At 33.3% G+C, this 12,055-nt stretch overlaps 1 protein-coding gene across 2 annotated transcripts in view; it reads right to left on the bottom strand.

Annotated features, from left to right (window-relative positions):
- The window catches only part of LOC126748370 (3-hydroxy-3-methylglutaryl-coenzyme A reductase), a 40,959-nt gene that overhangs the window by 9,054 nt on the left and 19,850 nt on the right, over positions 1-12,055 (bottom strand). For both annotated transcript variants that reach the window (XM_050457552.1, XM_050457553.1), the window contains exon 2: positions 8,705-8,898. In XM_050457552.1, coding sequence (XP_050313509.1) covers positions 8,705-8,875 — 171 coding nt within the window. In that variant the 5' untranslated portion in view covers positions 8,876-8,898. The remainder of the gene's footprint in view (positions 1-8,704; positions 8,899-12,055) is intronic.

Below are 12,055 nucleotides of genomic sequence, written 5' to 3'. Positions count from 1 at the left end.
CTCTAACAATTCTGTTTTAAAAAAATGCAATTTTAAGGTTAAAAACTGGCAAAAAAATGTGTTTTTACAGGTTTCTGTCAAGGAATCTCTAATGATCTAGATTTCTGCTAAACAAATCTATACTATTACAGATTTCTATTGAGAAATCTCTAACAATGCAGATTTCTGTTTAAAAAATGTCATATTAAAATCTGGTAAAAAAGTCATTTAAGAAATCTATAACGATCCAGATTTCTGGTAAAAAAAGTGTACTATTACAGATGTCTATTAAGGAATCCCTAATAGTACAGATTTCTACCATATTAACTGGCTGAAAATATTGTTTTTACAGGTTTCTGCTAAAAAAGCTGCAATATTCCAGGTTCCTGTAAAAATCACTGTTTTTTTTTGTTAAATATCAAGAAAATATTTGCCATTTTCGACATTTCCTTGGCTAGACAAAATTTCACAGTAAAGGGAATTTCATTTGAACGATTTAAATTACACATATACGACGGGCTATAAACGGCGTTCTTGTTTAAAATGGTCACTAAGTGATATTTAAATGTGAAAATGGGCGCCACAGTAAAATTCCACGAAAAAATGTCGGGAATTTACGACGTGGAATTTATGACGTTTTAAATACGCGCCCCGGTCGTAAAACAACCGAAAGATAATAAACAATATTTTATTTATGCGGGGCGCAATTACTTGAAGACCGATTCGTTTTTCAGGCATGTAAACACACTTAATTCGGTGCAGGTCACGATGGACATGAACAAATTAAAACTTAAAAAAAAAACCGTCTTAATTTCCGAGATTATGTACCCTTATCTCTTTTATCTGTATTTTTCAACGTCAAAAACTAGAGCATTAGTAATCGGTGTAACCCACCCACTTAACCATCGCTTCTGAGAAAACGTTATTAAATTACCCAGTCAAGAATCATCTGCTGCCTTTAAATCTCAGATTAAACCATATGGCCGTATAATATTTAATATTTATCAAAATTATGCGGCCTATATTATCCCTTTTCGTACTATCGCGGTCATCCATTACACTTGACTTGACATGAGGGCAATGAAGACTCTATAATTGGGACCTCGATTATGAATTTTCAACGATGCGTATATAAATATTTTTTTTATCCCTTTTTTGATTCTAAATATATCACTTAAGTGGAAATCGATGTTGCCACATTTTTTTAAAATTTTTTATAAGAAATTTGAATATTTCTGAGTTATTCCCAAAAATATCTATTAGTGCTCCTTAACCTAGCATCCAAAGGTGGCACAGGGGAAATTAATCGTCTTTCTTAATCGAATTTCGTCAACTAAGATCAGACAAGATCAAGATTTTTATTCATTGAAATGCAACTAAAAGTATTTTTCATTTAGTTTTTTAATATTAACTTAGAGGAGTTCTTGATGATTAATTTAAGAGCTAAAACGGGACTCTATAGTGGTGGCTCCTCAGAATAGTCAAGCGAGGCTAAAAGGGAACCTCTCACAAACTCTTAACATTTATTTGTAAAACTCAAAAATAATTAGAACGATTTCTAAATAACACACGGAAATCAGATTAAGACAGAAGAGAATAAAAGAATAAAAATATTAATATAAACGCAAACGACTAAATTAAGCTAAAATAGGGTTCTGTATCCGACAAGTGCACGCTTTTCAGGCCAAAACCCAAGTGCCCCTCATTTGGGTTCAAGTTGCCCTAGATCCATTTGTGTAACCCGATACCCAAAGAAATAGTCATCTTATTTATGGGTTCCTAATGGTTTTAAAGATTTTGCCTGGTTCTTGTCGTCCAGTGGTGATAACATATTTATATATTTTTTTTGTAACAAATTCCTGTAAAATATAAAAAATTGTTCTGAGAGCTTTAAAAACATGAAAAATCATTTCAAATGCCTGAGAGAAATAAATGCCTAAAATGAGAAATTACTTGAAATGCCTGAAAGATATCAAAAATAATTTCAGAGAAATTACTTGAAAGTCAATTATTGAAGAACATGAAAAATTTGTCAATAAAAGAAGTTAATACGCAATGTGATTTAAAAGAGGATAATATTTCTACCGGAGTAATGTTAGCAACGGCGGTTGGCGGCTCACGAGGACGCGCGCGATGTCGAAGCGGCGCTTATGAAAATTGATAGTTTACTGAACACATGCAAAAATTTACGTGCATTATAACATCCATTAGATGCATTTTCTCAACGCAAAAATTCCTTTTTACTGGTTTTGTTATGTCGGCACAATGAAAAAAATCATGTAAAATTTAATCGGAAAAAAATTATTTTAAAATCGATATAAAACGTTTAATATTTAAAAAGCAAAAAAACACCGTTGTTATGATCGAAATTTGAAGATCTTTTTTAGGGATGATAACTCAATATTTCTACTAACTTACTCGATATACCGTTTGAGAAAGCCGACGAATTTTAAAAAACTATAATTTTTAACTATGTTAGAAGAAAAGACCAAATTCGGTATATTAGACAATTGGAGGGTAAAAAAACGCCGTCTACCGAATTTGTACTCTTCTTTTATCCTAGTAAAAAAAAATATAGTTTTTTAAAATACGTTTTTAAAAGGCATATACAGTAAGTATCTACGGACATTGTAGTAACATCCTTCAAAAAATTATATTTTTTCACTCCTAGTAACGGTGTTTTTTTACTCTCCAATTGTCGAAAATACCGAATTTGGTTTATTCTTTTATCATAGTAAAATTACTTTAGCTTTTTAAAATACGTCGACTTTTTTAAATGGCATATATTGAAAGTCAATTGTAAATGTCAACGTCAAAAAAACACTAACCTAACTCGCCTTGACTGTCGTTTAATTGTTTCCAAGGTAAAAATTGACTAAACAATTGTGGAGCAGACTTTCCATATGCATTTTGTCCTTTTTTTTTAAATTTTCAACCAAAGATGGCGTTGCAAACTATATACACTTTGCTACAGTATTATGCCACAAAAGACGTTCGAAATGCACTTTGTCCCATGCAAATTAAATAATGAAAATACCTTGGACTTTCTATATGGTATATGTCCATTACCAGTAAACAAACTAACAGAAGTTTGTCCTTGCACCGTGGACTTATTGCCATTTGTTTGTCGTTACACTTGTTGCGGTTAGAAGTGTTTATTTTGAGTACTTTCAAGTTCTTTGTTTTTTACGGAATAAATTTAAAATAATGGATTTCCCTGTGACAGAGGATCATATAGTTGGTGGTACGGATCGTGGTAGTAGAAAAAGGAAAAAAAATCTTACGTCTAAAGAGCGTAAAAGTAATGTCAGGTAAGTCTTACCTTTCCGGTACGCGGCCATTCGTATTTGCCAGCGGATCGTGTTTTCGGGCAAATAAAAAAAGTTACACGATCCTAGAGTACAATAAAAACACCTACAAAATATCATCCAAGAAGGGAGACGTTAGACAACTTGGTAAGGACTGGGTTGTTTACGATATAAAAACTGCGTTAACCTCTTTAAAGAAAATTGAAGGGATCAGTGCGGCCAAACGGATTATTATTAAGAGATCACAAAACAACAGCGATATTTTGCTTAAGACCGAGTTGTTCTACAGAAATGACGATCCATCCAAGCAATTTCAAACGTTATTAAAACGCGGAAAAAAGCTTTCGACTTTACAGCTACCTGTTGTAATGCTTCAAAATGATCTTAAAACAAAAAAACTCCAGAGCCTCTCAAAACTTTTGGTGGAACTATCAGGGGCAAATTGGATTAATGATCCTGAGTTAACATGGTTCCAACCTATTCTCTCTAATAACCATGAACAAAATGAGAATCAAGTGAATCAAGATGAAACTGAGGTTGATAATGCTAGCGAAGAAGGTGACATGCTATGTGATTGCAATAATGATGACGACGGGGACCTCTATGACATTTAAAAATATTTTGTATATCAAAAATAAAATACTGATCTTATAAACCTACTTACGTTTTTTTCATATCCTTGCTATACTTATTCATGCCGCTTTGTATAGACAAACAAAATGGAATTTGTCCAAGGTTGAGAAACTAAATGCAGTATGTCCTACAGTTTTTCAAAGTTTTTTAGGATATAATCAATACCAGATTGTCTGCATGTAAGTACATCATTTGCATAATTTTTGATGATTTTTTGGGTATATCATATTTTCGATAAATTTCTTGCCAGACACGTAGCAGTTTTTGCTTATTTGCCAAAATTACAAAAAATGGACAAAATGCATCTAGAAAGTCTGCTCCTCAATTAAAACTGAATGAATTGTCACGAAGCGCGTCCTTTTTAAAACCCGATGGAACAGTTTCAAAATATTTAGAATTATCTTCATTGTTTTTGCTCAAAGAGACCAATAATTTTAGGAGAATACTGACAGTCAAAGCAAGCAAGTATACAAATTCTAGAAAATTAGAACTACGGGGATTTACAATAATATAACCTAAATAACCTAAATTGGGGCCAAAATGGGGCTCTCGAACAAGATGAACTACTTAAAAACTAAACACTATAGATAAAAATAATAAACCAAACGTAAGTAGAACCCTAAAGAAACCGTACGAATCAACTTTAACTACAGAATACTAATAAAATTGTACAAAAACTCGGAGAATAATTAACGTATTTACATTTTCATAATAATATAATAAGTAAGTATAGATATTGAGTTGTCATCCCTAAAAAAATCTTAAAATTTCAACCATAATACCGGTGTGTTTTATAATCTTTAAATATTAAACGTCTTATATCGATTTTAAAATAATTTTATTTGGATTTAATTTCACATAGATAATTTTATTAATTGTGCCAACATAAAATCAGTTAAAAGGGATTTTTTTGCATTGAGAAAATGCATTTAATGGAAGTTATAATGCACATAAATTTTTGCATGATTGTGTTGAGTAAACTATCAGTTTTCATAAGCACCGCTCCGACATCGCGCGTGTCTTCGTGGGCCGGCAAGTGCTGTTGCTCGTATTCCGTTGCTAACATTACTGTTGGAATATACAGGATTCAGGACGCAATGAAAACACCAATATTAATTTATTTAAGCTATTTATTTAAAGAACGAAATTAATCGATAATATGTAATGATTATAAAACGGGCTCCGCGAGACAACTATTTTGCATCCCTCAGAGTCAAAATAAACACAGTATCCCTTTGAAACCATAGAGTTCACAAATTTACAGAAAGTTCTGGAACATATTTAACTCCTTGTATGTCCATTTCTCTGCCATCTTGCTCTAGTTTCACGACACTTTTACCGGTACCACTGACACACAGTTTCGAGAGTCATTTGCAACAATTATTTCCTGTCCTGAGTGCAAATCGGTAATGTCCTTTAGCAGACCACGATTCCCTGTCATGTGAGATGACGCGCCACTGTCCACGTACCATGACGAGCCATTCATATTAACACCCAGAGCAGCAGCAAATAAACTCCAGCACCATGGGGGTTCTTAAATTTCCTGGAAACTAAAGCACTGTCCCCGTTTAGTTTGCCATTTTGCCACTTTTTGTCCTGAAGTAATTTGGTCTTTACAAAGTCCGAGGTTATATCTACACCCGAATTTTCAAGGGCCATAACCATAGGCTTGTACTCTTCAGTCAGTCCCTGCAACATTATAACTCCTAAGAATTCGTCATCCAATGGTTTCCCAATGGAGATCAGTTGCTGGGAAAGAGCCATTATTTCATTTACGTAGCTCTCCATGGTGCTAAAGTTTTCTAGCCTTGTCTTCAAGGGCACTCCATGCATCCTTAGCGGATTTCGGCTTGCATCACGTGCGGAAACGTCGACTTATCCAGAGAAAGAATTAATTTTGACAAGGCTTTCTCCTCACGTCGCGCTTTAGCCGCACTATCAGCATCCGCAGCCCATTCTCCAGTAACACAGTTCCAAAGTCAGTCTAACTTTAATAACGCACTCATTTGGAACTTCCACACCGAATAATTTTCACGCCCTTTCAGTTTATCAACTGCCGAACCGATTACTCGCCATTATATTTTTTAACGACGCAACGGCACGACTAAACAAACTTAAAAATAAACCAAATCAAGTGTTTTGCGCTCCTGGGCCCATAACCTGTTGGAATATACAGGATTCCAACAATTACTCCGGTAATATTTCTCTGTATTTTTTAATTTTGGAAATTTTTATAAGCAAATGATCAAAGAATCTTGGGCTATAGTAATTAATTACGCTGATTTTGAGCCATAGAAGCCAAAATATTCACTGATCTATGAGTACAGGCACTCCCATAAGAAATGCTTCAATTGTCATCATCTTCATGCTCTCTTTGTATAAAAACCCTAATATCTTGACTCATACTGTAATGATTTGAATGAGTTCTTCAATCTTAATTGAGGGATGCTTCAAAGCAGCTTCCAACTCAATAATCACATGGTTCCGTGCCCTAGAACCCAAAATATTCATTGACATATGAGTAAAGGTATTCCTATAAGAGATATTTCAATAGTTTATGTTCTTCTTACACAAAAACCTTAATATCTTGACTCATTTTTTAATGACTTTAATGATCTTTTTAATCTTAGTTGAAAGGGGTTTCAAAGCAGCTTCTAAGTTAATAATCCCATGATTCAGACCCTAGAAGCCAAAATATTCATTGATCAATGAGTACAGGCACTTCTGTAAAAACACTTCAATAGTGTATGCTCTTCTTGTACCAAAACCCTAATATCTTGACTCATACTGTAATGATTTGAATGATTTCTTCAATCTTAGTTAAAGGGGGCTTCAAAGCAGCTTTTAACTCAATAATCACATGGTTCTGTGCCCTAGAGGCCAAAATACTCACTAATCTATGAGTACAGGCACTTCCATAATTCAATAGTTTATGCTTTCTTTGTATAAAAACCCTAATATCTTGTCTCATACTATAATTTTTTCAATCGTAGTTGATGGAAGCTTCAAAACAGTTTTTTTTATTACCTTGGTTTTATTTGAGTTCAATGAAAATTGGAGTGAAACTAAATTGTAATTTTTTCCAGGTCAGTAGACATAGAAGAGTGAAGAGACTTGTTGAGAGATCTGTGCTACAAAATAGACGTGTCGTGGGCAAACCTAAACCTGTATATTAAAATTTGCTAGATTATTGTCATATACTGTCATGCACTGCACCGTACTTAGAGCTTGCAGAACCTATGAACACACGCTGAGAATCTTTCAAGTATCTCGAAAACCAAGACTGACTTTTCTCTATCATTTCAGTATTTGATAGTAAAGAATTGCAGCATCATCATTATCAATAAGTGACATTACAAAATATAAAATTTCTCATTCTACTGTAGGCGTTTAAGGGAAGTATTCATATCTCACAGGCATTTGCAATAGTTTTTCATGTTTCTCAAGCTCTCAGAGAAATTTTTTATATCTTAGAGGAAATTGTTACAAAGTTGTAAAAAAAAAACACACACACAAGGATATATAAATAAACATTAAAAATTTGTGAGTTTACCCTTAAAACAGTCCTCAAGAACTCTATATTAATGTTAAAAAAAAATTAAATAAAAATTTTTTTAGTGGCCTTTAGGTTATATCTAAAAATTATCGCAATATAATGAATACAAATCTTGATCTTGATTGACAAAATTGCCTCTAAAATCCAGACAGTTTTTGAGATACAAAATTAAAATTATTATGAAAGAAATCCTTTTACTAAAGCCCGTTTAAGAATATTCCAATTATATCGGGTAAATATTCGTAAAAATACAGAAAATTTGCCAAGCCAATTAGCAAGAAAATGCCCCAACCAAAACTACCCCAATCCTTAACCCAAAATAATGTTTTCACCCTTAAAACCACTCTCAAATAAATATGAGAGTATTTTCCAAAAATGTGCGCTAATAGGTTTTAGCTTCCAATTAGGTTTCTCTTGAAAATGAGCATACGTTAAAAGACGATTTCTTTTTCGATCTAAAATATAAATGCCTAACAAAACAAAGTCCTATATTAGCAAATATATAGGTCAGAGATGCCAAATCTCGCTGTTTAACTACAGGCATCGAAAAATTCGTATTTTGAATTTTAGCGGCACGCAAGCTACGCCTCTGTAGTGCCGGAATGCTGTCATTGGCTGGACATATTCATCTTTTAACGTATGCTGACAAAATGGCCTCTAATAAATAAAACACACTACTTCTATTAAGCGTATAATAAATTTAAAAATTGCTGACGAGCGCTTTCGGCCGTAGGCCATCATCAGGCCTTAAGACGTTGTCAAAACAATTACACTATTCGAAAAAACGATACGCAATATATATTATCTATGTTTTCTTAAGAACTCTTTTTTAATTTATTATTAGACTCTGAATACAAGTAGTGTATTTTATTTATTAATCAAACACAGTGTACAACTGATTAAAATGGCCTCAAACTCAAAAACTTCTTGAGCCACAAAAAAACCTTCTTATAAGAAACGCCTTTAAGATTTCATAAAAATATTAATCAGCAGATACAACAACAAGGTTCCTTAATCTCCAACTGCTGAATAATCAAAACCATAAAAAGGCTTAAAGTTTCAAGAAGCGCGTGCCGCGGCTTTTTTTTCATTCCCGAGGTGTCCTTTTAATGTGGCGGGGTATCAAATTTTATTGCTCACTCATTAAATTCTGGTAGTAAATAACCGGGTGCCGCCTTACACAAAGAAATTTTATATCTTAAAAGGTCAGCATTGTCAGATTTCTTACCTCTTGAATGCATCCCCTGCACGATTTAACTGCGTCAGGTTTCGAGGGTGGAAGTGGGTTTTGTTGTTCCACAGTTATCATACAAGCTGCGAGGGTAAGGGTTGCAACTATCACCTCCCAGGGGTGGCTTGTGCAAAACTTCCCGTGGGCTTTGAAGATGCGAGAGGTCATTTTATACGCTTGTTAGGTCCTAACTAAAAGAAAGAATATTAGTTATATTAGGAGACAACAAGTATACAGTGACCGCCTAAAGTTTTTAATTTGATAAAAATTAGAGACATGATTTTTTGAGAAAACCCTCGGACCCGTCGATTTTTAAATTGCGCATTATTTCACATAAATTTTTGTATACAAGGTGGAACAAAAAAAAAGATATGACGTCATCGGTCATTTTTTTAAATGGAAGGCTATATTTTTTGTTGCATTTATGAAATATAGGCGAAATTCCAAGCAAGTTTCGTATAACATATCTTATCTTAAAACTCAACTGTTTCCGAAATATTTACATTTAAATAACAAGAAAACAAATAAGTACGTCTATTTACAAATTAAGGTAAAATCGAGGATAAAAGTAATGTTATAAACACCGCCAATTGTTTCTATTTCCATGGTTGCACTTGTAAAGAATCTCCATTTTCGAATGTCACTGTCAGTTCGAAAATTAATAGTTTTTATCAGAATAAATTATGGCTAATTTAACAAGTGCGCACGCAAAAAGAAGTAAGTGAACTGTTTAATGCCAAATACCCAAACCATCCTATTTCTCAACAGTTAGTAGAATAGAGCACAAATTCATAACTTCACGTCATGTTAGGGATTTGCCAAGATCAGGTCGTCCAAAAATTTCTGAAGAAACAAAATTAAACGTTCTGCTCTCCGTCGAAGAAAATTCAAACAATGCAACTTCACAAATTTCAGTTGATAATAATATAGCCGGAACGTCTATAAGACGCATCTTAAAAGCAAATGAATACCACCCTTATAAAATTAGACTAATACACGAATTACCATACCAAATTTCCAAATTTCCACCATTACCAAAAGTTTCAAATCCAGGAGACTTTAAAGATCTTCGACCCATAAGTATTTTGCCGGCTATATCAAAAATTTTGGAAAAGCACATTTATCAACAGATTGTTTCATTTGTCGAATCTAAAAAAATAATTCCGCCTAGCCAATCTGGATTTAGAAAAAATTTTAGCACTAGTACCTGCCTAATTAACTTGGTGAATGATGTAAGGCTTGATCAGGATCGGAAAGAAATCACGTGCCTCTGCCTATTAGACTTCAGTAAGGCCTTTACACACTGTGTCACCGGATGTTGTTGGCTAAGCTTCACCATTTTGGTTTTTCTCAGGAAGCTGTAAAATTCTTTGAATCTTATCAAGTTTTGCAAATAATCATAATCTTAAGCTAAATGCTGCAAAATCATGTGTAATATTGTTGGGAGAGAACAAAGCCAGAATAGCAAATATTAATCAACATTTAAATATTATGATAGATAATGAAAGGTTGCCTGTTGTCACAGAAGTCAAGAATTTAGGTGTTTACCTTGACACAATATTAACTTTCGAAACGCATATAAAAAAGAAACTTTGCATTGCCTATTTAAGATTGAAGAAAATATATCAAGTAAACAGATTTTTACCCTCAACAACAAAATACTATTTATGTAACTCTCTTGTTTTATCTTTGTTGGATTATGGTGACATCATTTATCACAGCTCTTTGACTAACAGAATTTCTAAATCTATTCAGAAGTTATTCAGAAAATGCGTGTTTGCGATTTTCATATAATATTTCGCATAGAGATCATATTACTCCACACTTAAATAAACACTCAATATTATCTATGGCTAATCGACGTACGCTACATTTAATCAATTTTATTTATAGAGTTTTAAAATCCAAGCAACCGCCATATTTATATCAACTTTTCATATCTAGAGATCACTATCACCAAACTCGCTATACTGGCAATTTTCTTGTACCGCAACACCGTTCTGCAAATTTCCAAAAATCCTTTGCTTTTGTTGCACCTCAAATATGGAACAATATTCCAATTGAAAAAAAAACTTTAGCAATATCTACATTTTCAAAACACATTAAAAATAAACTTTTGCAAGAGCAACGTACAATTTAATGAAAATGTGAGAAAATGTTGAAATTATCTGACTATTTGTGGCTAGATCTGTGCGTTCTCTGTCAGTCCAATTTATAAATAATAATGAATTATTAGTGCTATTCTCCTAGTGACCTATGGGGGGTTCTTGTGCTTGACCGGATACCAAAATTATTGTCATAAACTGAAAATTATTAACTTTATTGTTAAGTATAAATAGTGATTTTTTTTTTCTTTAGGTTTTAGTTTTTTATAGGTTTTAGTTTTTGGGGCGCTCTACACATTTCTGAAAATAAGTTCCAGACTTGTGAATCGGTTTATTAATCGCAGGGTAGTCCTTTATTTATCATCAACCGAGATTATTGTTATATTTAAAAATGAGGTGTAATTTATTTTGGGATAAATAAAAAGTTTTTGAATTTGAATTTGAATTAAACGAGGACGATCCTGATGGAGGAAACCAATTTTGCGAGCAAATGATGAACTTTTGCAATAATAACCGTCAGTTTGTGTTACGAGTTTTGTTTTCGGATGAAGCAACTTCTTGTTTAAACGGTGTCGTAAATTGGCAAAATTGTCGGTACTGGTTAGTGTCAAATCCACACTGGGCAACTGAGGCTCATACACAGTACCGTAAATCTATTAATGTTTGGGCTGGTATCGTGGAAAATAAAGTAATAGGGCCATACTTTTTCGAAGAATACATAACAGGACAATGCTATTTGAATTTTCTTCAATTTGTGGTTTTACGAGCAAGACGGCCAAATTTCTTTCGAGATGTCCGTAATTACTTGGATACAGTGTTCCCAGGAAGATGGATAGGACGAAGAGGGCCAATATAGTGGCCGGCCAGGTCACCAAACCTAAATCCCTGTGACTATTTTCTATGGGGGTACCTGAAAAGTAAAGTTTATATTGAGAAGCCAAACAACGTAGAAGATTTGAAAAATAGAATTAGATATGAAATTAGACGTATATCACCCGAAATAATTGATAGTGTTTTACATGAGTTTGTAAACCGTCTTGCTTTCTGCCAAGAAGTAAATGGGGATCAGTTTGAACACTTGATACATTAATAAGAGTTTTCACAGTTTATAACATTTTATCCTCCATTTTATTTTAATTTGTAAATAGACGTACTTACATGCTTTCTTGTTGGTTAAATGTAAATATTTCTGAAACAGTTGAGTTTTGAGATAAGGTGTGTTATACGAAACTTGCTTGGAATT

The sequence above is a fragment of the Anthonomus grandis genome, chromosome 22, assembly GCF_022605725.1.
Source record: "Anthonomus grandis grandis chromosome 22, icAntGran1.3, whole genome shotgun sequence".
NCBI classification, from domain to species: domain Eukaryota; kingdom Metazoa; phylum Arthropoda; class Insecta; order Coleoptera; family Curculionidae; genus Anthonomus; species Anthonomus grandis.
The sequence above is the reverse complement of the archived record's forward strand: the minus strand, read 5'-3'. Positions and strand labels throughout refer to the sequence as shown.